The sequence below is a fragment of the Myxocyprinus asiaticus genome, chromosome 15, assembly GCF_019703515.2.
Source record: "Myxocyprinus asiaticus isolate MX2 ecotype Aquarium Trade chromosome 15, UBuf_Myxa_2, whole genome shotgun sequence".
NCBI classification, from domain to species: Eukaryota; Metazoa; Chordata; class Actinopteri; order Cypriniformes; family Catostomidae; genus Myxocyprinus; species Myxocyprinus asiaticus.
The window spans coordinates 941,837-969,541 of NC_059358.1; the positions used below are offsets into that span (position 1 = coordinate 941,837).

The window sequence follows — 27,705 nt, forward strand, 5'->3', positions numbered from 1 at the left end:
ATTATTATTATTGTTTATTTTACGTACAATTAATGATTGTACATAAAATAAACAACAACAACAACAATAATCATAATAATAATAATAATAATAATAAGTCTTAAACAAATGTAGTGTATTTTGTGTTTTGGTCACATTAAATTTTTATTTATGATTTCATCTAAATTATACATCATGTCTCCACTTTATGCAGAGCACCCCCACTAATTTCAGAAGCACCCTCAGCGATTTTTGGCCTGGGATCGGGCCTGCTCGGTGACGTCACTGAATACGAATAAACAGTTGCATTTAAGGGGATCTGGCAACCCGATCTGTCATCGCTCAGTCAAGGAAGCTCGATTATGTAGCTTCAAAATCCCACCAGCGCTTAAACATAACGAGTCATTTATGAACCGAGATACTTTATTCAGCTTTTTGTGAAAGTATCGAATGTAATTGTTCAAACCAGTCTTCGGTTTTCCGCGTGAATATCGAGTTTTCAGACTGCGCACATAAGATCAGGCCAGACTGCACAGGTGATGTTGCACACAAGCTAAATGAAATGTTGGGCTATATATATATATATATATATATATATATATATATATATATATATATTTATATTTTCCAAATCACCATTGCAAAAGCAGTTAGTTATTTCACACGGGATTACTGTTGTCAAGAGTGCTTGGTTTTATTGAAATGTTTAGTTTAGTTAGCGAATGCAACTGTAGTCTGCTATTTGTTTATGTTTAAATTAAATGAGCATGAATGTTGTTGTTAGCTGAACAAAATCATGATTTAGAATTGTTTTGAGGACTCCTATTGCTAGATGCTAAAATAGAGATTATATTGGCCTGCTTGGTAAAAGACAACAAATTAGCACGTTGTATTTGTAGTACATGTGTAGTACATGCATGTGTCATGCTTTTAGTCATTAACATCAATCACAGTATCAGAGTCCACTTGAAGGCTGATTAAGACCAAGATCAGGGCTCGTATGTATAAAGCTGCTTAGAGTAAAACTTGAGTCTGAAGTGTGCCAAAATTCTGAGAATGACGTCATTTTACTCTTACTCCTAGACTTAAGAATAAGTGTGATTCATAAGTGTTAAGAGACGACACACTGTGTAACAAAGGAACAATGTGTTGGACTTGTGACAGTGGAAATTGGGCAAATGTGTTTCGTAGTTAAGCAAAAATGAAATCCACCAGTGTGTGTGTGTGTGTGTGTGTGTGTGTGTGTGTGTGTGTGTGTGTGTGTGTGTATATATATATATGCATGCATGCACACACTGGCAGCCAAAAGTTTGGAATAATGTACAGATTTTGCTCTTATGGAAAGATATCAGTACTTTTATTCACCAAAGTGTCATTCAACTGATCTCAATGTATAGTCAGGACATTAATAACGTGATAAATTACTATTACAATTAGAAAAAACTACTTAAAAGAGTTGTCCTGTAGCACTTGCCATAGATGTGACTGTCTTGTCGGGCACTTCTCACGCACCTTACAGTCTAGCTGATCCCACAAAAGCTCAATGGGGTTAAGATCCAGAACACTCTTTTCCAATTATCTGTTGTCCAATGTCTGTGTTTCTTTGCCCACTCGAACCTTTTCAAAAGTGTCTTTTTCTTTGCAATTGTTCCCATAAGGCCTGCACCCCTGAGTCTTCTCTTTACTGTTGTACATGAAACTGGTGTTGAGCGGGTAGAATTCAATGAAGCTGTCAGCTGAGGACATGTGAGGCGTCTATTTCTCAAACTAGAGACTCTGATGTACTTATCCTCTTGTTTAGTTGTACATCTGGTCTTCCACATCTCTTTCTGTCCTTGTTAGAGTCAGTTGTCCTTTGTCTTTGAAGACTGTAGTGTACACCTTTGTATGAAATCTTCAAGCACTGTATAGCCTTCATTCCTCAAAACAATGATTGACTGACGAGTTTCTAGAGAAAGCTGTTTCTTTTTTTGCCATTTTTGACCTAATATTGACCTTAAGACATGCCAGTCTATTGTATACTGTGACAACTCAAAAACAAACACAAAGACAATGTTAAGCTTCATTTAACGAACCAAATATCTTTCAGCTGTGTTTGATATAATGGCAAGTTTTTCTAGTACCAAATGATCAATTTAGCATGATTACTTAAGGATAAGGTGTTGGAGTGATGGCTGCTGTCTAGATTTGATCAAAAATGACTTTTTTCAGGGGTCTGGGTATCTCAGCGAGTATTGACGCTGACTATCACACCTGGAGTCGTGAGTTTGAATCCAGGGTGTGCTGAGTGACTCCAGCCAGGTCTCCTAAGCAACCAAATTGGCCCGGTTGCTAGGGAGGGTAGAGTCACATGGGGTAACCTCCTCGTGGTTGCTATAATGTGGTTCGCTCTCGGTGGGGCGTGTGGTGAGTTGTGCGTGGATGCTGTAACGCGCTCAACAAGCCACGTGATAAGATGTGCGGATTGACGGTCTCAGACGCGGAGGCAACTGAGATTCTTCCTCCTCCACCCGGATTGAGGCGAGTCACTACACCACCACGAGGACTTAGAGCGCATTGGGAATTGGGCATTCCAAATTGGGGAGAAAATAAAAATATATATATATATATATATGTAACTGTAATGAGATTATAACAGTTTGGTTTATTATCATTTCATTTTGTGATTTAAATTGTCCTGTTTATATTTCATTATATGTATTTTATTTATATATATATATATATATATATATATATATACTATATTGCAAGATTTTGCATTTGGATTTTTTGTAGCTTTCAATTTGCACATTGTCTGAGGACAACATTTGGCAAAATGTGGAAATGTGTTTTAAAATACAGGAAATTCAATTTGGCTTTCTCATTTGATTAACCAAAGAATTAATCAACAGAAAATAACCACTTATCAAAACATTGTTTTATAATGTGTTGCATTAAATCATGAGTGACCCCAGCTGGGACGTATTACCTTTGAAGGCTCACTATTGGCTGATTCAGTGGTTGGATCGACATCACTGTAGTCCTTATTTTACAACACTTATGTGTCACCTCAGTCAGCACCGAAGAATCAGTCTTGGACTTTGCTGAAAGTTGCTTTTAGCATCTTTATAAAAAGCTCCCGCTCTTACACAAGTCCTACTCTTTGCTAAGAATTTTTTGACACTTAAGTTGAAGCTGAAGACTATTCCTAAGAGCATTTCTGAGTTTTATGCATACGGCCCCAGATCTTTAGTCCAGGACATGTGATACATGTGTGCCCCAAATGGAAGAATCACCCATATTTAGTGTAAATACTGTAATTGTTGGTATTCTGTCCTGGTAATACTTTGTTTTCGATTATAGCTGCTCCGCCTCTCCGTGAGGCTTGGACCGCACAGATGATCGGAGATCTTTGGCATCTGGATCCAACACCCCGAGTCAACGCTCCATGACCTGCTGTGAGACCATGTCCGTACGGAACGTCACTACTGATCTTCTGCACAGGCAGATCAGGGTGAGGAAGATATAGCGAGATATACCGCTGTCATACTGTCATTATTTTCTCGATTCTCAAAATTATATACTCACCCTCATGTCATTCCAAACCTGTTATTTTCTCTGTGAAACACAAAAGGAGATTTCTTTAAGTATCACCACGCTGCTCTTTTACATGCAATGATAGTTTATATTGACCACGACTGTGACGCTCCAATGAGAAAAGACAAAAAGAAACCATATTGCATACGAACGAAGTAGTTCATATGGCTTATAGAGTCAACATTCATGGAACATGTTCATGAGCGGCATTTCTATAGCTGCATAAAAATCCCCAATTTGGATAGGACAATGTGATTAGAAATTCAAGTGCTCGTTAAACGCAGTTCTCTCAGATAATCACGGTAAAAACAAATGATCAGGATCAGGTGATGTAATAGGTTGAATCCTAAGTTGTGTTTTTATTTTACAGTTTTATTGTAGGTGAACTATTTTAACCTTACTAAAACTTACTTGCATTGTCTGAGGCAGAAGGTTTTCATATAAAAATAATTATCGAACTCGTATATCTCTGTTTCGCATCTTTTGTTTTTTTTTTATATCCCCTTTTTCTCCCAATTTGGAATGCCCAATTCCCACTACTTAGTAGGTCCTCATGGTGGCGCAGTTACTCGCATCAATCCGGGTGGTGGAGGACAAGTCTCAGTTGCCTCCGCTTCTGAGACCGTCAATCCGCGCATCTTATCACGTGACTCGTTGTGCATGACACCGCGGAGACTCACAGCATGTGGAGGCTCATGCTACTCTCCGCGATCCACACACAACTTACCACACGCCCCATTGAGAGCGAGAACCACTAATCACGACCATGAGGAGGTTACCCCATGTGACTCTACCCTCCCTAGCAACCAGGCCAATTTGGTTGCTTAGAAGACCTGGCTGCAGTCACTCGAACTCGTGACTCCAGGGGTGATAGTCAGGGTCAATACTCACTGAGCTCCCCCCCCGCCCCCCATCTTAAATGTATTGTATTTTTGTGTGCATTTATAATTTTTGCTTGCTAGCTGAATATTCAGTTGTTATGCACTAAAATAATTACATGCAATTGCACCGGTAACTGACACAAATTACACAAATATACTATGGTGAGTTTTCACTACAAATGGCATAGCCATTTTTGAGTAAAGCAGCAGGAAAAAAAGTCATTTTGGGCCACAATAATCTGGAAAAAGTGCTGCAAAATCCTGTTGGTGACCACAAATGTCAAGCTCTAATAAGAAAGAAAAAAATGCACAAACATACAAAAGAGCCATATTTCATATGAAGTAGTCTTTACGGCTTATAGACTGTATTTGAAGTCTTCTGAAGTTATCCGAGAGCTTTGTGTGAGGAGCAGACCCAAATTTATGCTGTTATTTACTGAAAATCTTCATCTTTGCCGCAGCTCTTAAATGCGATTCTCCATTTTGCATATTCAAATTACCTTGTTGCGTTCAGTTACGATTTGCACTAGTTTTGCGCTATGAGATAAGCAGTGTAAATGCATGAAGATTTACACAGTCATGTCGTGTGTGTTGACCCATTTGTGTAGGAGAACAGGGCCCTGGACTTCCAGAGACACTATCATGTGACGGATCCCTTGATAAAGAGACTAGGACTGGAGACAGAACTACAGGTGACTTTTTATGACTAAATGAATGTGTTATTGGGTATTTCAGAACTGCTAATTAGAGCGGCTCAATAAAGCAAGTAAATGTTGTTTTGATTTATTAGTGCTTTTAAATTAAAATGATCCTTCTTCCTTGTGTGCATTTAGTTAAAAACAGTTGTTAACTAGATGTTTTACTGTGATTTACTTCTTACATTAAACGTTTTGGATCTACTTGGCTGCAATGGCTTGAAATTGGTTGGTCCTTTGGGGGAAAGAATTAGTTTTGGGGGCCTGGGTATCTCAGCGAGTATTGATGCTGACTGCCACACCTTGAGTCGCGAGTTTGAATCCAGGGTGTGCTGAGTGACTCCAGCCAGGTCTCCTAAGCAACCAAATTGGCCCGGTTGCTAGGGAGGGTAGAGTCACATGGGGTAACCTCCTTGTGGTCGTGATTAGTGGTTCTTGCTCTCAATGGAGTTTGTGGTAAGTTGTGTGTGGATCGTGGAGAGTAGCATGAGCCTCCACATGCTGTGAGTCTCTGCGGTGTCATGCACAACGAGTCACGTGATAAGATGCGCGGATTGACGGTCTCAGAAGCAGAGGCCACCACAAGGACCTACTAAGTAGTGGGAATTGGGCATTCCAAATTGGGAGAAAAGAGGATAAAAAATGTAAAAAAAAAAAATAATCCGTTTTCAGTCATTTCAGAGTAATGTATACAAATATTTAGTACATTTGAGATAAACCCTGAATATCATCAAAAGGCTGAAAATAGCACTATTGTGTGTGTTTTCAGGGTCACTCGGGGTGTGTGAACTGTCTGGAGTGGAATGAGAGGGGAGAGTAAGTGCTCTGTTGAATCTCGGTGTGTTTTATGTGATTGTGTCTCTCTATATAAACTCATTCCTTGTTGTTTGTGTTTAGTCTTTTGGCGTCAGGATCTGATGATCAGCACGCTATCATCTGGGATCCATTCAAACACAAGAAGCTCGTCACTATGCACACAGGACATGCTGCCAACATCTTCACTGTAAAGGTAAACTTTATTAAAGCAAGTTTCGACTTTAATAAACAGTGGCCGCTAGGGGTGTAAATATTTGCACTGACAACGGTTCAATATCTGAAATTTGGTCACGATTCAATTTGATTATTTTAGAATGATTCATAATTATTTTCAAAAATATGCAGAAAAAAATAATCAATTTGTTTCTAAACGTTCCTGATTTAAACAGCACATACATGCACCGGACTTGAGCATGAGAGTCACAGATGCATTTAGGACCAGGGAGGTTTGGCTCATGTGTGGCTGCATATATTAACAGAAAAATAATACTAAACTTTATTGCATTATAGAGCTAATATGAATAAAGGATCACATAATACAACATAAAGATTTGATGCAAACAAATGGTATGCAAACCATGGAAAAATAAATTTGCATATGATGTAACGTTAACATTTATAGCAGCAATAATTACAAATGAAATATGTCCGATGTTTAAATCAAGCAGGGTCGTAGAATTGAAAACTATCTATAAGTAGCGTATAAAGGCAGTTTTGCTCGGCAAGTTCCCTGTTCATTTTCATTATCTTTTCCCGACCGCCACGCGTCATTGACCAATCAGAGGTAATTTTAATCAGCCGGCATTTAGCTTTTAAGTGGTACGTTTTTTTCAGATCAGTCTGAAATTGCTTCCTATACCCTATATAGTGCACTATGTGTCATTCCCTTTAAAGAGAGTGAATGAATGACTACTAATTGATTCTTAAATTCCATAATGCATCGAAATTTATCTGTCAGATATATGCATGCATTTTTACACCCCTAGTGGCTGCATTATCTATTCATTATCTTTTTCTGATTGTGTGTGTTTACAGTTTCTGCCTCACTCCGAGGACCGAATCTTAATCACAGGAGCCGCAGATACCAAGGTGCACGTCCACGACATCACAGCAAAAGAGACCATTCACATGTTCTCGGATCACACAAACCGTGTGAAACGAATCGCCACGGCGCCCCTGTGGCCCAACATTTTCTGGAGTGCCGCTGAGGACGGGGTCATCAGGTAGGTTGAGTATATGCCTCAGACGCCACGCCCAGGTTCACATTGCACGTGCAAAGAAATGATTTGTGGTTGGTTGCTTTACATGTTGGCCAGAGTGGACCCTTTTCACAAACCGTGATGATGTGTGATGACGCCTTTTTTTAGAAGTGTAAATCTAGTAAATATTTTAACTATTTTGCATAAACCTTTAATGTTATACTTTCATAATACAAAACCCTGGCATTAATTAAAAATATCTAGACTAGTAACCACAGCTGCGAGAAGGTTTCTGATACAGCTTCAAATTTGGCATCTTTCTCTATTCTGACTGCCGCTCTCTATTTTTCTCTCTTTGGAAAGTCATAATAGGGGAGTTGTTCTGTTTTGCTAAAGTAATAGCTGCTGTGGTCTCCCATTTACCGCTATAGATGTTAAACCTGCTATAGTTTACTGCCGTGTTACAAAACCGGAAATGTGAAAAGTGTCCATAAGCTGCATAGCCAATAGTCAAATTCTAGCTATGAGAGACTCGTTGAGCTCCTTCAGGGCGGCCCCCTGACCTGGCCTGAAGCGCTCGCCTGGCCTCTGGGGCCCCCAGGGGCGGGGCTAAAAATTGCCAAAGTTTGCCTTTCTAAAGACTGTTTCCTCGCAGTTCGTCGGCTTTCCACGGGGTGGTGTCTTCCTACCTGGACAGCCTGTCCTTCCCCCCCTGCCACCTATTTGATGCCCCCAATGTTGGGGGGCAGCCCCCAGTGTCCACAGACCCCCTTTGATGCCCCCTGACTGCCTATTTTTGGGATTGGCCACCTCTCCAAGGACTTCGATTGGCTGTCCACGGGGGTGGGTCCGGGAGGGGGCGGGGCTATCCATGAAAAGTCTACTCTGCCCCCTTACCACCTAAGTGACACCAATGCCCCCAGAGGTCGGAGGACCACCCCCGTCCACCCCCCCGCATCCACTGACACCCTAAGATGCCCCCTTACAGCCTATTTTTATAATAACATATTTTTTAATAAAATAACACATCTATAAGACTCTACGAGTCCCCCTGAACAATATGCAACCTTTGTAACCTCAAAATTCCTCTGTCCATGAACAGCCTACATTTTTGAATGGGATAGGTTGTACATGGGATGTCCAGATCTCAGTTTCTGGATGACATTGGAAGCTGAAACTCACAGTCCTCTGCTTGTCTTGGTGTCCCCATTCCATGGTGTGAATTTCAAAAAGATTGGAGAAACTTGAAAATTCAGCTCAAAAAAACTCAAAGGGTTTGAGTTTTTTGGTCGAAATTTTTGACTTTCTCTAATCTTCTTCATATTTGCACCATGAATATTGGACACTGAGACAAGCATAGAAATACAAGTTTCAGCCTCCTATGTTATTCAGAAGCTGAGATTTGGACATCCCATGTACAACCTATCCTATTAAAAAAATTAGGCTGTTCATGGACAGAGGAATTTTGAAGTTTTGATGGATGAACATGTAGCAGGATGAAGTGCAGAGCCACCTAAATAGGTTTTTTTATTATATTAAATGATTGTGGAGCTTAACGTCTGTCCACGGACAGCCTACGTGGAGCCTGTCAAATAAGTTGCAGGTGGGATGCTGTTTTGGATTTAGAGTTTTTTAGCTATGGTCTCCCAAGTTCAACTTATTTAATGGGCCTCAGATAGGTGGCCTCTGGACAATCCATTTTCAAGACATATTTATTTAGGTGCATATTTTTAAATAAAACCATTTGTATAACACCATTTAACATATGTATGCAATTTAAAACTCATAGAAATGCATATTTTTGCATAAAAACGTCTGACACAGACAGCCTACGTGGAGCCTGTCAAATAAGATGCAGGTGGGCACTTCCTGTATGACTAAGCAATAATACAGGAAGTGCCCACCTGTAACTTATTCAATGGGCCCCAGTTAGGTATTACGTGGACAATGCATTAACAAGTGACATTTCATTCACAGCCTATGTGGAGCCTGTCAAATAAGTTGCAGCTGGGCACTTCCTGTATGAATTGGTGAAAATAACTTTAAATTTGATGCTAAGACCTAGGGGCTTCGAATACTTCATCTTTGGGCCCTCATAAACAAAGTATAAAAAATGTGTGTCTCTCACTTATTGGGAAGTACTTTTAAAAAAAAAATCAAGAGAAATATTATAGAAAAACTAACTGTCACTTTAGGTGCACAAGTCAGCCAATTAAGCACTTAATGAACTCATTCAGACTTCAAACTTTTCACACTGTCTAAGGAGCCCATGAGAAGCTACAGACTTCAAATTGAAGTCATTTGGAGCTGTCTGAGGGGTGTACACAAAAAGCCTATTGAAATGAATGGAATAAGTTGCTCGTGGGATGCACCCTGGCAGTGTGCCCAGAGGTCCCACAGAACCAAATTTCACATGCTGACACGACGAGTGCCCCTTATCGAAATACTAAGAGGACTAAGGCCTAGGATGCAAAAAAGTATTTTTCATTATTTTCAATAGATCTTTCTGCCTGTCATTGAAGTCTATGAGACAGACTGACTGAGAGACCTAAATGCACCAGTATATTCATCAGATAATTTATAGTTATTTGGATGAGTTTTGGGATTACACCACATGCAAGGCGCTCAGGGCTTCCCATTGAACACATTTATGCAATTAACAATTCATACACATTTATATTTTGTATAAAAACATCTGTCCATGGACAGCCTACGTGGAGCTTGTCAATTAAGTTGCAGGTGGGCACTTACGGAAAAAACATAGAAAGTGCCCTCTTCTTATCTAACTAGCTGACGTTTCTCAACTAAACCACTTGTTTTACACCCAGAACAGTCAAATAGTGGTATTTATCAAACTTGCAGTTCAATAAAGTGCATAATTTGCAAACAAAGCCACTCTGTCCACAGAAAGCCTATTTGAATTAAAAATAGATTGCACGTGGGATCGCGTCCGGGGGGTCATACAGACCCCAAATTTGACACGGTGGCACCTCGAGAGCCCTCGACAACATACTAAGGGGGGTGGCCTTTTCGGTGCTGTTTTGGTCGAAAGTCAATGAAATGGGTTTAAAGGGCACTGGGCGGGCACAGCAGGCACCCACCATGTGGTCTGGGGCAAAACCAAGTGAAAACCAGCCAAAAAGTATTAAGTGCCATAGATGACAAAAAACACACTTATAACGGCTCTGGGGGATGCCCGGGCACCGCCCGTCACGAACTGTGGCGACGATGGGCATCCCAGGGGCTCTTGCATGCAAAAGTGTTATTTAGTAGGTAAGGGGACAAATAGGGATTCTGTGGACATGAGGAAGACTATGGTGAAGTTTAGGTGGCAAGGGGGCACCGTAGACACTTCATGGACATGATGAAGACCATTGGGAAGACTAGTAGGTAAGGGGACAAAATGACACTCTGTGGACACTTATAATGGAGCTTATGGGGAGTGGACACTAGGAGACTGGGGGACAACCCCCCGTATGCCCATTCTAACCCCAGAGCACTTCTAGTGGTGTCCATAAAGTGTCTTTGACCTCTTGGCCCTGCCTTCCAAGAGTAAGGGGGAAGATGCCAACTCATAACTTATATAGCATGTATGGGGGATCCGAATTCAACCTACAATCCATCGCACTTACTATTCGATAATGGCAGCTTAAACGAATGGGAAAATTTCCACGAACCACCTAGGTTCCCTTAAGAGAACATGCTCATATGCCCTTGAAGAGCGTGTTCCACTTGCTCCAGATGTTGTGTTGGCTGCAGGGTGGTATCTCCCATCAGGGGGCTCACACATGCATGGACACTGAATGATGTTTGGCCATGCAATGTCTCTCACCAATGTCAAAGTTGACTGCCTCACTTATATCTTATGCGGTCCATGTAGAGGACAGAGCTTTTAATAGTGTTTGTGCTGACATCAAATGTTTTTAATTTGTCTGTTTTTCCCTTCTCTGCAGGCAGTATGACTTGAGAGAGAGCAGCAAGCGCTCCGAGGTTTTAATCGACCTGACGGAGTTTTGCGGGCAGCTTGTCGAAGCCAAATGTCTCGCTATCAACCCATGTGACAACAACTACTTGGCTGTGGGAGCCAACGGCCCGTTTGTTCGGCTTTATGACATTAGAATGATCCACAATCACAGGTCAGTTTATTATCATCACAGGAAAAGTGCTCCCAAAAATGAAAATTATGTCATTATTTCCTCATGTTGTTCCAAACCTGTATGGCTGTCTTTCTGTTGTGAAACACAAAATGAAATGCTAAACAGAATGTCCGAGTTGCTCTTTTGCACACAATGAAAGTGGATGGTGATTTATATTACTAAGCTCCAAAAAGCACATGAAAAGTATCAGTAAAGTAGTCCATATATATATTTCAAATCTTCTGAAGTAATGTGACAGCTTTGTATGAGGAACAGACCCAGATTTTAGTTGTTATTCACTGATCATCTTCCGCCCCACTGCAGCTCTCAAATCTCATTCGCGCTTGCATGCAATTAAAAAATGGTGCCTCCGATTACGACGTGACCAAAGTTGAAAAACGTGTCTTGAGATTTGAGAGCTGCAGCAGAGGGGACGCAGATGAGTTGTGCACATGTTTAAAATACTGTTAATAATTTATTGTCCTTTTTGGAGCTTGGCAGTGACACTTTCATAGTATAAAAAAGAGTGACTCAGAAATTCTGCTAGATATCTCCTTTTGTGTTTCACTGAAGAAAGTCAGACTAATGCAAATTAGTAAAATTCTTGCTCACAAAGCCATGTATGTGTTCTTTTCCAAACTATTTCTTCTTGTAGAAAGTCTCTGAGTCAGACTTCATCAGCTGGAGTTCATACGTTTTGTGACAAGCGGAAATCAATACCGGACGGGGCAGGACAGTATTATGTGGCAGGTTTGTAATCAGACGTGCTGTTTCAGTCCTGAATTGAACATGTCATGTCGCTCTATTCCTCATCTGCTTTTACGGAATTTGTTTCTCTGTTTGCAGGTCATTTACCTGTAAAACTTCCTGACTATAATAACAGATTAAGAGTTCTGGTGGCAACTTATGTTACCTTCAGCCCTGATGGGACTGAGCTACTAGTTAACATGGGTGGAGAACAGGTAATTAACTTGAATACTGATCGTCTTTTGTAACACTGGTTTCAGTATATTGCTAAAAGTTATTATAAGATGAAATAATAGTTATTATAAGAGGAAGAAGGTCCATCGCTGAGATATATCCATATACAAACATTTATGCAATGTTGTTTCTAGGTGTATTTATTCGATCTGACATTTAAGCAGAGACCTTACACATTTCTGCTACCCAAAAAGTGCCACTCATCATCAGGTAAGCTCTGAATACTGTCAAAAAGTAAATAATCATTATAGAATTTTTTTTTATTATTCAGGAGTATTAAGTATTGTTGTTAATTATTATAACTGGAAATGTTATGTAAGGGATAATGTACAATCAGCCAGTTGTAGCAATCTCACAGTGATCTGAGAAGTAGGAAAGATGACTCGCAATACTCGGATGAGCGGTCTGATACATGGATGTGCGGTAGTTAGACCGCTAGATGCCGTCATTTTCCAATCGGAATCCAGTATTCCGGAGACCCATGTAATAGGTATTGGTATCATATGGTGCTGTTGTGCTCTTGGTTAATGTTTCCTTATGGTGCACTTCTGGCAGAGGTGCAGAATGGCAAAACCACCAACGGAGTGTCTAATGGAATTCACCTTCCTGCCAGTCGCCTCAGACTGACTCACGGCAAACTTGACAGGTAATAATGATTTGTCTTGTCCCTTATCCAGGGTAGGCATGGACATGAGTACTTGAGGACTAGGAAGTGACAGCAATGATCATTATAACAAAATCGTTTGTGTTCGATTTTCATATTTTTATGTTGTGCTAACTGTTGTGCTGTGTGTGTGTGTCAGTGGATCAGGTGATCTTCCTCCTTACCTGGAGAGAATCAAGCAGCAGGCGAATGATGCGTTTGCTCGGCAGCAGTGGACTCAAGCCATACAGCTGTACAGTCTGGGCATCCATGAGGCCGGCCAAAATGCCATGCTGTACGGCAACCGTGCTGCCGCCTACATGAAGCGCAAATGGTGTGTTAATGCTGTGATGAAGTCTTTAAATTATGATTTTTTTCACTTGATGCATTGTCTGTCTAGGTCTGAGCCATAGCCTAGCGGGCTGCGCTCATGACATATAATGCTGATGCATCACGGATGACCCGAGTATGAGTCCTGGCTCATGAGGTCCTTTCCCAATCCCATTCCCACTCTTCTCCCCTATCATTTTCTGTCACCTCTCCACTGTCCTCTCACTAATAAAAAGCCAGAAAAGGCAAAAAAAAAAACTATGTCCGTCTAGCACATCTTTACATAGAAAAACAACAAAAAAATGGCTCAGGTGGACACAAAAAACATTCTCTATGAAAGGCCCCTAATGAAATGAGCCTTGTTTGTAGCTATTGAAAGCACAACTGAGCTAATATTTGAATGTATGTTGTGTTTATGTGGTTATACTCTGTCTCTGCAGGGACGGTGATCACTATGACGCACTGCGAGACTGTCTCAAGGCCCTGTCACTCAACCCCAGTCATCTGAAAGCACACTTCCGTTTAGCACGCTGTCTATTTGAACTCAAATACGTCGCAGAGGCGCTGGAGTGTCTAGACGACTTCAAAGGGAAGTTTCCGGATCAAGCGCACAGCAGTGCATGTGACGCGCTGGACAAGGACATTAAAACGGCGCTCTTCTCTAAAATAGACTCCTGTACGTTCTTTACAAACACTGATTCTCGACTGGTTTTGCTTCAGGACCCTGATTTTACCTCTTTCAACATTACATAGGCTAAATGGAAAAACGGACAGTTTTGTAAATGCTTTAAGTACACAGCAGAAGAGTGATTTAGCAGCCAAACACATGGAACAAGCATTCAGCCAAACATTGTGTTAGTATTAACCGTCTTATCACGTGGCTCGTTGTGCATGACACCGCGGAGACTCGCAGCACGTGGAGGCTCATGCTACTCTCTGTGATCCATGCACAACTTACCACACGCCCCATTGAGAGCGAGAACTACTAATGACGACCAAGAGGAGGTTACCCCATGTGACTCTGCCTTCCTTAGCAACTGGGAGGCCTGGCTGGAGTCACTCAGCATGCCCTGGATTCGAACTCGCGACTCCAGGGGTGATAGTCAGCGTCAGTACTCGCTGAGCTACCCAGGCCCCCCTTTCTCCTCACTTTAAAAAGCTGACAAGTCTGTTTAGTTTGCTATTCTAACTATATATGATCCGTTGCATTTTATTGTCTGCATTAAGCATTGCATTTCCCTGCTGTTTGTGACCTGATTAGAACAGACCTGTGGTTTATTTTGGGTCATGACACCAGCTGAGAAGCACTGCTTTACAATACCTTAATGGTGTATTTTGTTTGTTTGTCATGTGAATAATCATACCGGTCTAAATATTCTCCATTTATCTGATGCAGCTGAAGATAAAAAGGGGAACAGCTCGATCCGCTTCCAAAACTTCAGCCGGAAAGAGTCGATCCCGGAAGATGAGATCGTCCTAAGAGAGAGAAGCCTCGATTATAAACATCGCTACTGTGGTCACTGCAACACCACCACTGACATCAAAGAAGCAAATTTCTTTGGAAGGTTAATCTACTCTCAATGATGCTTTATTATGGTGAACTGATTTAGAAAATATGCTGGTTTTGTAAACTTTCTGATTTTCTGTCTGTCTGTCCGTTTATCTATCTGTCAGTCTGTTTGTCAATTTGTCTGTCTGTCTGTCTGTCTGTCTTTTTGCCTGTCTGTCAGTCTGTCTATTTTTTTATTTCTTGGCCTATCTGTCTATCTATGTATCTGCCTACCTGCCTATTTATCTGTCTGTTTGTCTATCTCTGTTTGTCTGTCTGTCTGTCTATTTGTCTGCCTATCTGTGTCTGTTTGTTTGTTATCTGTTTGTTTCTCTGTCTGTCTATGTCTGTATATCTATCTCTGTTACTCTGTCTATCTCTATCTTGTCTGTCTGTCTATATCTATCTCTGTTTATCTCTGTTCGTCTGTCTGTCTGTCTACCTGTCTGTCTGTCTATCTCCATTTATCTATCTGTCTACCTGTCTGTCTGTCTGTCTATTTTGTCTGTCTGTCTATATCCATCCTGTCTGTCTGTCTGTCTATTTTTTCTGTCTGTCTATGTCCATCTTGTCTGTCTGTCTGTGTATCTATCTGTGCATCTGTCTGTCTGTCTATCTCAGTCTTGTCTGTCTGTCTACCTGTCTGTCTATCTCTATCTTGTCTGTCTGTCTCTCTCTCTATCTATCTCTGTGCATCTGTCTGTCTGTCTGTCTGTCTACCTACCTGTCTGTCTGTCTATTTCAGTTTTGTCTGTCTGTCTGTCTCCATTTATCTGTCTATCTTTTCTGTCTGTCTACCTACCTGTCTGTCTGTCTGTCTATCTCTGTTTATCTGTCTGTCTATTTTCTGTCTGTCTATCTATCTCTGTTTATCTGTCTTTGTGTCTGTCTACCTACCTGTCTGTCTGTCTATCTCTGTTTATCTGTCTGTCTATTTTCTGTCTGTCTGTCTATCTCTGTTTATCTGTCTATATTGTCTGTCTGTCTGTCTATCTATCTCTGTTTATCTGTCTGTCTACCTACTTAGGAAAGGCAAGTTTATTTATATAGCACATTTCATACACAATGGCAATTCAAAGTGCTTTACATATAAATGAAAACGAAAAATACAAGATAAAATTAAGAACAAGAAATGAGATTAAAAAGTAATAAATTGAATTAAAAATAAGTAAAAATGTATTAAAATAAATAAAAAATAATACAGAAATAAAATGATGCAGTGCAATCAGTTAGTGCAGCACAGTGTTCAGTCAGTAAATGCACAGTTAAAGTGTTTTCAGTCTGGATTTGAATGTGGCTACTGTTGGAGCACATCTGACCTCTTCTGGAAGCTGGTGCCAGCTGCGGGTGGCATAATAGCTAAACGCTGTCTCACCTTGTTTTGAGTGAACCCTCGTATGTCTAACTGACTTGATCCTAATGATCTGAGAGGTCTGTTAGGTTTATATTCAACAAGCATATCTGAAATGTATTTAGGTCCTATGCCATTGAGCGATTTATAAACGAGTAATAGTACTTTAAAATCTATTCTAAATGTGACTGGAAGCCAGTGTAAAGACCAGAGGACTGGAGTAATAAGCTCAGATTTTTTTGGTTCAGGTGAGAATCCTGGCAGCGGCATTTTGAATGAGCTGCAGGTGTCTAATGGTCTTTTTGGGAAGGCCGGTGAGGAGTCCATTGCAGTAGTCCACCATACTGGTGATGAATGCATGAACAAGTTTCTTAAAGTCTTGACTGGATACAAAATTCTGGCTATATTTTTGAGATGATAGTAGGCTGATTTAGTTATTGCTTTGATGTGACTAGAAAGTAAGGTCTGACTCCAAAATGACACCAAGTTCATGACTTGATTTTTTGGTCTTTAGACCCTTGGAGTCAAGGTATGTGTTCACATTGAGAATTTCTCCTTTGTTGCCAAATACAATGACCGCTGTCTTGTTGTTATTTAACTGAAGGAAGTTTTGGCACATCCAACTGTTAATTTCATCAATGCACTGGCACAGAGAGTCTATAGGGCTGTAGTCATTTGCCAATAGGTCGTCTGCATTGCTATGGTATGCAGTTTGGTTCTTTTTTAGCCTAGTGGGAGCATATACAGGTTGAACAGGAGTGGTGCAAGAATTGAGTCTTGTGGAACTCCGCACGTCATGGATGTCCACTCAGATTCATAGTTGCCTATGTTCACATAGTAACCCCTCCCTTCTAGATAAGACCTGAGCCAGCTGAGGGCTGTCCCAGAGAGCCCTACCCAGTTTTCTAATTTGTCTAGGAGAATGTTGTGGTCAACATTGTCAAAGCAGCACTGAGATCTAATTATACCAGCACTGATATCATTATTTAGCTGAATATCATTAAGGATCTTTATGAGCACCGTCTCTGTGCTATGATGTGCTCAGAAACCAGACTGAATTCAAGATTAAGAACTTGTTCAGCCAGTGGCGGATTTAGGCATGGGCAACATGGGCAGTTGCCCAGGGTGGCATCTTGTGGGGGGGGGGGGCATGAGGGGGTGAGGCCCCCCTCCGTTCAACAACTTTGGGGGCGTGTGGAAGCGGGTTTCGCCCAGGGTGCCATACAAGCTAGAACCGCTACTGTGTTCAGCTGACTGAAAACAACCTTTTCAATGATTTTGCCTATAAAAGGAAGATTTGAAATTGGTCTGCAGTTGTTCAATATCGAGTTATCTAGATTGCTCTTTTGAAGAAGGGGCTTGACCACGGCAGTTTTCAGGAACTTCGGAAACGTGCCTGAAAGGAGTGACGCATTTACTATTTCTAACAGATCTTTTTTCCAGACAGTTAAACACATTTTTGAAAAATGATGTGGGGAGTGTGTCAAGACAGCAGGTTGACATTTTAAGATGCTGTACTATTTCTTCCAGGGTTTTGCCATCAGTTGCTTCAAAATCAGACATAGTGACAATTTCTAAGGTTTTTGTGGTGGGTGCTGTCTGACCTCAGTGCAACATGAGGACGAGCTGATCGCCATTCTAATAACATTGATCTTCTTCATGAAAAATGATGAAAACTCGTTGCATTTGCTGTCAGAGAGCATTTCACAGGGAACCTGTGTTTGGGGGGGTTTGTTAGTCACTCTACAGTAACAAAAAGAGTACGGGTGTTGTTTATATTGCTGTTAATAATGTTTTAGAAGACATTCTGTGCCTAGTTCCAAATTGAAAGCATGAAGGCTGTCATTATAGATATTATAATGGACTTCAAGTTGTGTTTTCCGCCACATTCATTCAGCTTCAAGATCAAGAGTGTGTCCGTGATTGTGTGTGGGTCCATCTACATGCTGAGTCAGATCAAAAGTGTTTAAAACGGTTTTGAGTTCTTTTGCAGTGTTGTGTTCAGTATTATCTATATGAATGTTGAAATCCCCAGCAATAACAAAACCATAAAATTCAGAGGAAGTTGTTGATAACAGTTCTGTAAAATCATCAACAAAGCCAGGAGAGTATTTTGGAGGCCTATAAATAATTATAAATGGAATGCGTGGAGCGCCTTTTAGTACAATACTTAGATATTCAGAGGTCAAGTAATCACCAAGTGACACTTGCTTGCATTGAAAGACATCTTTTAAATATTGCCGCTAATCCTCCACCTCTCCTAACAGCTCTACAGACACTCATGAAAGTAAAGTTTGGAGGGGCTGTTTCATTGAGGACTGTTGCACTGCAGCTGTTATCTAACCAAGTCTTATTTAGAAACATAAAGTCCCGGTTGTTTGTGGTGATGAGGTCATTGACAAAACATGGCTTGTTCTTTAGTGAGTGGATGTTTAAAAGTGCTAATTTGACAGTATTTGTTTTTGGCCCCACAGTAATGTTGGATTGATATCTGATAGGCAACAGATTAGATCAGTTTGCTCTACATCTCGAGAAGGCCTTAGTCTTCCTATCACTTAACAGATATTGAAAAAGCTACTGGCACAGCGGGTTCCCGCTTGCTCTGTAAACATTTGTGAGTGTTGCTGCTACCGTAGCGGGGATCCGATACATATCACTGAGAGCTGTTATCAGTTGTTTGTTCATCGAGAGCAAAAGAAGGATGATGTGGGCCCTGGCAGTGGCCGGAGAGCTCTCTCAGAGGGAGGGTGAGCTGGGCCTGCAGGCTTTGGTGGTAGAGGTGCCCACCGTTTTTTGGTTGGTATCTGGGGGCTCGCAGTAATGGAGTGGGAGAGCTTTCTTCCAGCATACACTAGTTCCTCCATTTTCTCAGAGAAGCTCAGAAGTGGGGATGTTGACGAGAGTGAGAAAGTGTGTGGTGTGGCGGAATGATCCGCCTCTCTGGCACGTCATCGTCGCCCCACCTCATAGGGCCGCCCTTCAGCCAGGCTCACGATGGGAGTTGGGCAGGAGAGCGAGAAGAGGTGCATAATTAATAAGCCTTGTTTTGACAGCGGTGAATGAAGCGCACCTGCTGTGAATAATGCTTCATCACCACTGTCTTTAAAAACTTCAAATCTACATGTGTGCACACACTGGCATCCTCTCACGCCCAGGACCAGAGCTGGGAGGGTTCGGAATTGGAGGCGCTGCCGGACCCGTTCCTCGGACCCCTGGACACATTAATGAGTCGCCAGGGGTGAACAGCTCACGTTGCCGCTGACAGGCTAGATGCCGGGCCGCCTTCCCCTCACACCTGCAGCGGGCCTGGGAAGATAGGCCGCCAAGGACGCCGCCACCCCTCGCGCTGTGGACCCTGGAGGGGAGCATGAGCGGCCGACAGACCCAGCTCATGCCTGGGCCATTCTATGGACACTACCCCGCCCTTCACGGAGCCCCGTCTCACTGCGAGGATGCCAGATTCCCCCTTTATTGTGAACACTATTCCCCCTTGAACACTTTATTACCCCTTTTATGGACTTGTTATTTTTATTATTATTTCCAATAAATGCCTCTCTGAGGCTTGACACCACACCCGCTGTGTCTGTCTCTTGCTCACCCCACCACAGTGGTGACAGAGACTGTGGCTCTGGTGTTTCTGGGGGCTGAAGTATGTTATCTTGGCTCCCTTGGCTTTTTTCCAGGAAGTCATCCTGTGTCTGTATCTTGGAGCAGTTTTAAGTTATCACAGTATGACTGTACTATGCTCTGTGTGTGGCTCAGACCCATGTTGTTGTGTCTTCACTGTGTTATTGAGGGATTTGTCGATCAAATGTCCATCCAGGTTTGTGCACGTTGCAGATGGATGAAGGAGGGAGAAGTAGATATTGTCCTTTAGCACTTTTGCACCAAGGTTGTTTGGGTTAAAAAGTTATCTTTGACTCCAGAAAAGATTGAAGTTATCAATGTAGTTCAGTCCTCTCATGTTGCAGGTTTTGTGCAGCCAAGTGTTGCACCAAAACATATTTGTTCCTTGGGCTGGGAGTGGTCCACTGAAGAACGACTGAACTTTCAATCTCCCAAGTGTTTCAAAGAGTCCATTGAAATCCCCCTTAAGGAGTTCTGACTGCTCTTTCTGAATATAATTTCCCCCCACATGTATAATAACCTGATTCACGGTCTTATGGTTCATCAGAATGTTCAGAAGTTCCTTATTTACCTCTGAAACCATTGCTTGAGGAAGGCAGCATGTTGTAGTAGCCCTGCAACCAATGTTTCTGATAACGGAGACCCCCACTATCAGATTGATGGGCTCAGCTGTGATCTCAGCTGAATGCCCCTGCCTGCTCGACCTTGAGCGCCTGCCAGCTGCAATGTTAGCTGCTGGTTGATGTGATCTATGCCTGATCACTTTTAGGGTTTCTTCCTCTACATTCATTAATGGTTCAAATCTATTTTCAAGACGTATCGGGGGTGGAAGAATATCAGTATTGGTTAGTCGAGTCATAACTGGAGTGGAAGATGCCAATGCTGCAATATGCGTTGCTTGTGATTGTCTGATATGTCAAGCACCTTTGGGTCAAGTCACTTTTGCCACCTGATTCACAGGACTCACCGGCTGTAGGCTGAGGAGGTCCCTGGTGACACTCTCCTGTGTATTCCTTCAAGGTTGGCAATACTGCAAGTAGTTTTGTTTCAAGAACTGCGATTTTTGTTGTTGTTGTAGAAGTCTATGGCAGTTTGTGCAGCAAGGGGAGTTTGGTCTGAAAGGAGGCATTTTCTTTCTCATCAGTCTGTGTGAAGGCAGCTGTATTGTCCCTTTTCAGGAATGTAAACTGCCGGTAGTAGGAGGCTTGTAGACTGCTTTCACAGAAAATGCTCTTTTTTTATTTTTTTTTATTTTTTATATTTCAGTCCCAAAAGTCTCTGGTTGTAGTATGGGTGCCAAATTAGGTCATTTTGAGCACTGTGCTAAACTTCTGATATGAATTAGAGATTAAAATGCAGATGCAAGGGAGCGAAGCGCGGAGCAGTAAGCAGACGTGTCCAAACAGTAGCGAAGCAGGAAGCGAAAGATAGATAGATAGACAGACACCTGTCTGTCCATCACTGTCTTTTTGCTTGTCTGTCTGTTTGTCAATTTATCTAGATGTCAGTTTGTCTGTTTATTTGTATTTTTCTGTTATCTTTTTGTTTGTCTGTCTGTCTGTCTCTCTGTCTATCTCCATCTCTTTGTCTATCTTTTGGTCTGTCTGTTTATCTTTGTCTGTCTATTTGTCTGTCTGTGTCTGTCTGTCTATTTATCTCTCTGTCTATCTGTGTCTGTTTGTTTATCTGTTTGTTTCTCTGTCCATCTTTTGGTCTGTTGGTCTTTCTGTCTGTCTCTGTGACTGTCTATCTCTTGTCTGTCTGTCTGTCTGTCTGTCTATCTCTATCTTCTCTGTCTATCTGCCTATCTCTGTTTATCTGTCTGTCTGTGTGTCTGTCTACCTACCTGTCTGTCAATTTATCTAGATGTCAGTCTGTCTGTTTATTTGTATCTGTTTGTCAGTTATCTTTTTGCCTGTCTGTCTATCTCTATCTGGTCTGTTTATCTCTGTCTGGTCTCTTTGTCTGTCTGTCTTTCTATTTATCTCTCTGTCTGTCTGTCTATCTGTGTATATTTTTTTTGTTATCTGTTTGTTTCTCTGTCTATCTTTTGGTCTGTTGGTCTTTGTCTATCTCTGTGACTCGATCTATCTCTCTATCTACCTGTCTGTCTATCTATCTCTATCTTGTCTGTCTGTCTATCTGTTTAGCTCTCTCTGTCTGTCTGTCTACCTGTTTGTCTGTCTGTCTGTCTATCGATCACTATCTTTTTGCCTGTCTGTCTGTCAATTTATCTAGATGTCAGTCTGTCTGTTTACATGTCTGTCTATCTTTTTGCCTGTCTGTCTATCTTTTGGTCTGTCTTTCTATTTATCTCTTTGTCTGTCTGTCTATCTGTGTATGTTTTTTTTTGTTATCTGTTTGTTTCTCTGTCTATCTTTTGGTCTTTCTGTCTATCTCTGTGACTTGGTCTATCTGTCTATCTACCTGTCTGTCTATCTCTATCTTGTCTGTCTATCTGTTTAGCTCTCTCTGTCTGTCTACCTGTCTGTCTGTCTACCTATCTCTGTTTATCTGTCTGTCGTTCTCTCTATCACTATCTTTTTGCCTGTCTGTCAATTTATCTAGATGTCAGTCTGTCTGTTTATTTGTATCTGTCTGTCAGATATCTTTTTGCCTGTCTTTCTGTCTATCTCTATCTGTCTGTCTATCTTTTGGTCTGTTGGTCTATCTGTCTGTCTGTTTATCTCTGTCTGTCTATTTGTCTGTCTGTTTGTCTATCTGTGTGTTTGTTTGTTATCTGTTTGTTTCTCTGTCTATCTTTTGGTCTGTTGGTCTTTGTCTATCTATGTGACTCGATCTGTCTCTCTATCTACCTGTCTGTCTATGTATCTCTATCTTGTCTGTCTGTCTACCTGTTTGTCTGTCTGTCTGTCTATCGATCACTATCTTTTTGCCTGTCTGTCTGTCAATTTATCTAGATGTCAGTCTGTCTGTTTATTTGTATCTGTCTGTCAGTTATCTTTTTGTTTGTCTGTCTGTTTACATGTCTGTCTGTCTATCTTTTTGCCTGTCTCTGTCTCTGTCTATCTCTATCTGTCTGTCTATCTTTTGGTCTGTTGGTCTTTGTCTATCTCTGTGACTCGATCTGTCTCTCTATCTACCTGTCTATCTATCTGTTTAGCTCTCTCTGTCTGTCTGTCTACCTGTTTGTCTGTCTGTCTGTCTATCGATCAATATCTTTTTGCCTGTCTGTCTATCTTTTGGTCTGTTTATCTCTGTCTGTCTCTTTGTCTGTCTGTCTTTCTATTTATCTCTTTGTCTGTCTGTCTATCTGTGTATGTTTTTTTTTTTTTGTTATCTGATTGTTTCTCTGTCTATCTTTTGGTCTTTCTGTCTGTCTCTGTGACTCGGTCTATCTGTCTATCTACCTGTCTGTCTGTCTACCTGTCTCTGTTTATCTGTCTGTTGTTCTCTCTATCACTATCTTTTTGCCTGTCTGTCAATTTATCTAGATGTCAGTCTGTCTGTTTATTTGTATCTGTCTGTCAGATATCTTTTTGCCTGTCTTTCTGTCTATCTCTATCTGTCTGTCTATCTGTGTGTTTGTTTGTTATCTGTTTGTTTCTCTGTCTATCTTTTGGTCTGTTGGTCTTTGTCTATCTATGTGACTCGATCTGTCTCTCTATCTACCTGTCTGTCTATCTATCTCTATCTTGTCTGTCTGTCTATCTGTTTAGCTCTCTCTGTCTGTCTGTTTATTTGTATCTGTCTGTCAGTTATCTTTTTGTTTGTCTGTCTGTTTACATGTCTGTCTATCTTTTTGCCTGTCTCCTATCTCTATCTGTCTGTCTATCTTTTTGTCTGTTGGTCTGTCTGTCTATCTCTGTGACTCTGTCTGTCTATCTACCTGTCTGTCTTTCCATCCCATCCCTATTTATCTCTGTTTGTCTGCCTGTATGTCTATCTGTGTATTTGTTTCTGTCTGTCTGTCTGTCTACCTTTTTAACTTTAACTGTCTCTATCTATCCACTACCATAGCAACAACCAAGAACACCCTAGCAACTCTGTAGCATTTACCCAGAATACACTAGCAACTGCAATACTGCATGTGTCATTTTGTCATTTCAGTTTCATTCTGTATTTACTTTCTACAGTAAAAGTCAGTACATAGTGAGCGGCTCTGATGATGGCTCGTTTTTCATCTGGGAGAAAGAGACGACAAACCTGGTGCGGATCTTACAGGGAGATGAGTCTATAGTGAACTGCCTACAGCCGCATCCCAGTTTCTGTTTCCTGGCAACCAGCGGCATCGATCCAGTGGTGCGACTGTGGAGCCCCAGACCAGAGGTATGAAAGCAATCTAACTGCACATCACTGGCATGTGTCATTAGTTTTGAGGGAATGTAGAGCCTCCTGCTGGGTGACAAATCTAAGTGTCATATATACTGTATATCATAAGTTGGCAGTATTGCCCAGCATTACTTGTCAACAAGAACATGTCGTTTTAATAATCAAGGCTAATTTTGGACAAACAGCAAACAATTTTTTTGTCTTCTGTACATCCAGTCGGAGAGCGAGAATGTTCGTGTGGTGGGGGACATGGATGGAGCGGCGCAGGCCAACCAACGGCGCATGAATGCCGACCCGCTGGAGGTGATGCTGTTGAACATGGGCTACCGTATCACGGGTCTGAACAGCAGAGGAGCTGAGGGCTCTGATGAGGAGGACAGCTCAGATGGGCAGGTGCAGTGCCGATCCAGCTAGAATATAGCCGTCTTCCATCACACACCCGTCCCGTTTGAGAAGAGGGAAAAGCACCTTACAATTTACTCTTCAATTTCAGTTTGTGAACATGAATGTTGGCGCTCAGCTCTGCACCGGCCGCATGGACAGCAGATGTTTGGAGGAGAGGAGGCCCTTGATGAGGATGAGGTGCAATTCAAATGCTCCTCGCTAAATTGAAGTCAGTTCAAAGCACTTATTGATCAATGTCTGCAAAACATGACGCGCTACAGTCAGGTTAAAGCTTGCTTCCAAAGTCACAAAGCGCTCCGTTTCCTTTCTAATACAGGGCTTGCTGCAGGACACTGTTGGCCACCATAGTTTGTCCTCATTTCTCATTCTCATTTTCTTTATTTTCTGATTGAACATGATCATTGTTATGTTATGAGCATCAGAGGACAGTCAAATATGTTACCGTTCAATAAAGTATGTTTATAGGAGTGTGGCACTTTCATTTTGAATCTATTCTGCACTAAAAGAAACAGTGTTTGTGTTCAATGCAGATTGCGTTCTGAATGTTGGTGTTTTCGCTGGTTTGCTGGGATTGAAGATGCTTTGTTGTTAATGTTTATTGTCAGATGTCTATAAGAGATGTATTGAAACATTGGAATTATGTTTATTTTTAACCTTTTTTTCTTCACTGGCACAAGTAGAAGGGTGACTTGCTCTTTGTCTTCATAGATAAAGCTGAGAAGAGATTATAAAACATTATACAGGAATAAAGACACACATAGAGACAAAGATTTTAATGCACAAGTTTTGTATCAAATGAAAAGATGCTGACATGTGCTTTATTTATTACGTTGTTATGCACATAAAATATGGCCTATACAATAATCAAATACACTCTGTGCAGAAACGTGTCAATAAATAAAGATCATATTTTTGCATAGCAGATCTATCTTGTTTAATTAAGACCATTAGGGTCTTATTATATCATCTGAATCCTTTGTAATAGCAGTTTGTTATCGATACCAGACGACAAGATTTAACTGCAGTCTGCACTTACTGTCAGTCTTCAGCTGAAATGACTTCATATAAAAGGTTTGGAGGAAAACAGAAAAATGGAATTGTGTCTTCTAATAGATTATTTTGAGATGTGTGCTTTTGTTTCTCCATGATTTTGTTTTTCCTCTTTTTTTTTTTTTTTTTTTTTGAGATGTCAGTACAGTTTAGTGCAAAATATATAAAAAATAAATGACTCTCAAAGTTCTGCAACAGCTCTGTTGTTGCTGTTATAATTCTTTGTGTTGTATGTTTTGAGTTTTCAAAGAGAAAAACATTTAATATAACTAAAATATCAATTGTCACACCAGCATCTTCTCAAAAGCATGCTTTTTTTAAAAAAAACAGCTCTAACACACTAGATCGCTCCTGTTATAATCAATGACGTTGTTTAAATTGGAACCGGCTGTTGTATCCCCGCTTGACAGACAAACCGTTTCTATTTTTCATGCTACAAAGCTGCTCCTGCCACTTTATTTTCATCTGATTTCGTCTACAAATATATGTCTTAATTGATTGTTATGAATATTAATCATTATATGCTTCATTCTGGCCAGTATATCAAAGCCATCTTATGATGTTTCTGATCTCTGGCTTGCTAAATTAAATCATGTTTTGTTTTTAATCATATGAAAATGTAGTTGTAGCAACACTAACATTATATGTACAATTATTTCACTACTCTAAAGTCCAGGGCTCAAAAATAAGGATTTTTTCTCCAGGCACAGTCGAGCCAGTAGCGAACGCATAGCATCACCAAGCAATACCCTAGCAACCACCTAGCAACACTCTAGTGACCACCCAGAACACCCTAGCAACTGCCTTTCAACCACCTAGCAACATACTTACAACCACCCAGAACACCCTAGCAACGCCCTAACAACCAACCAGCAACCACCTATTAATGCCCTAGCGGCCACCCAGAGCACCTTAGCAACCGCCTTGCAACCACCTAGCAACATACTTACAACCACCCAGAACACCCTAGCATCCACCTATCAATGCCTTAGCAACCACCTAGCAACGCTCTAGCAGCCATTCAGAAAACACCAGCAACAGCCTCGCAGACACCTAGCAACGTACTTACCCAGAACACCCTAGCAACCATCTATCAATGCTTATTGAACACCCTTGCAACCACCTAGCAATGCCCTAGCCATAGTCTGTCTGTCTTATCTATGATTTTCTCTCTGTCTGCCTGTGTCTGTCTGTCTGTCTATCTATCTATGATAATCTGTCTGTCTATCTCTATCTAGGATTATCTGTCTGTCTGTCTGCCTGTGTCTGTCTGTCTATCTATCTATCTATGATAATCTGTCTGTCTATCTCTATCTAGGATTATCTGTCTGTCTATGATTGTCTGTCTGTCTGCCTGTGTCTGTCTGTCTATCTATCTATCTATCTCTATCTAGGATTATCTGTCAGTCTGTCTATGATTGTCTGTCTGTCTGCCTGTGTCTGTCTGTCTATCTATCTATCTATGATAATCTGTCTGTCTATCTCTATCTAGGATTATCTGTCTGTCTATGATTGTCTGTCTGTCTGCCTGTGTCTGTCTGTCTATCTATCTATCTATCTCTATCTAGGATTATCTGTCAGTCTGTCTATGATTGTCTGTCTGTCTGCCTGTGTCTGTCTGTCTATCTATCTATCTATGATAATCTGTCTGTCTATCTATCTCTATCTAGGATTATCTATCTGTCTATGATAATCTGTCTGTCTATCTATCTCTATCTAGGATTATCTATCTGTCTATGATAATCTGTCTGTCTATCTGTTTAACTATCTATGATAATTTATCTGTCTGTCTGTCTGTCTGTCTGTCTGTCTATCTATCTTAAACTTTCAGAAAAGGCTTAGTTAAACCAACATCAAAGTTTGTCAAGAAACTTTATTCATCTAGTTGTTATTATTGCTATGCATGTAAACAATCAATGTGAAAAAAGCTTAGCAAGGCATAAGAAACAACAGATGAATGAATATCAGATTTAAGCTAGTGACAGCACTGGTCTGAAGCGGGATGTGACAGTTCCATCAACTGGCCCAAAACACTTTTACACTGACCCCAGGTCAGCTGGCCACCCTTACTATTGAGCCCTGAAATCCATGCAAAGTCAGTTTTTATGCCAATGGATTTCTTCATTTTCAAGACTTTATCATATTACTGTAGCTGAAGTCTAGTCTCTGGCTCTCACAGCTGATTGGTCAGGAC

General features: G+C 41.1%; 1 protein-coding gene across 2 annotated transcripts; it reads left to right on the forward strand.

Moving 5' to 3' along the window:
* Positions 1 to 303: 303 nt before the first annotated feature.
* On the forward strand, positions 304 to 25,716 carry LOC127453109 (WD and tetratricopeptide repeats protein 1-like). 2 transcript variants are annotated; one of them, XM_051719219.1, is made up of 17 exons: positions 304 to 515; positions 3,322 to 3,472; positions 5,045 to 5,128; positions 5,901 to 5,947; positions 6,029 to 6,140; positions 6,983 to 7,170; positions 11,100 to 11,282; positions 11,938 to 12,032; positions 12,129 to 12,244; positions 12,398 to 12,473; positions 12,819 to 12,909; positions 13,067 to 13,240; positions 13,677 to 13,912; positions 14,633 to 14,801; positions 23,861 to 24,053; positions 24,273 to 24,449; positions 24,550 to 25,716. In XM_051719219.1, the coding sequence occupies exons 2-17, from the start codon at positions 3,407 to 3,409 to the stop codon at positions 24,661 to 24,663; spliced, it is 2,121 nt and encodes a 706-aa protein (XP_051575179.1). In that variant the 5' UTR covers positions 304 to 515; positions 3,322 to 3,406; the 3' UTR covers positions 24,664 to 25,716. The 2 variants fall into 2 exon arrangements, with proteins under 2 accessions (XP_051575179.1, XP_051575180.1); XM_051719220.1 differs by having other exon boundaries at positions 24,273 to 25,716.
* Positions 25,717 to 27,705: the final 1,989 nt, after the last annotated feature.

Excerpts from the sequence above, each read along its gene's own strand:
- LOC127453109 (XM_051719219.1), top strand. The coding sequence starts at position 3,407 with ATGACCTGCTGTGAGACCATGTCCGTACGGAACGTCACTACTGATCTT. Across the intron at positions 12,910-13,066 it reads ACTCACGGCAAACTTGACAG|TGGATCAGGTGATCTTCCTC; the intron begins GTAATAATGATT and ends TGTGTGTGTCAG. Across the intron at positions 24,450-24,549 it reads AGGACAGCTCAGATGGGCAG|TTTGTGAACATGAATGTTGG; the intron begins GTGCAGTGCCGA and ends CTTCAATTTCAG.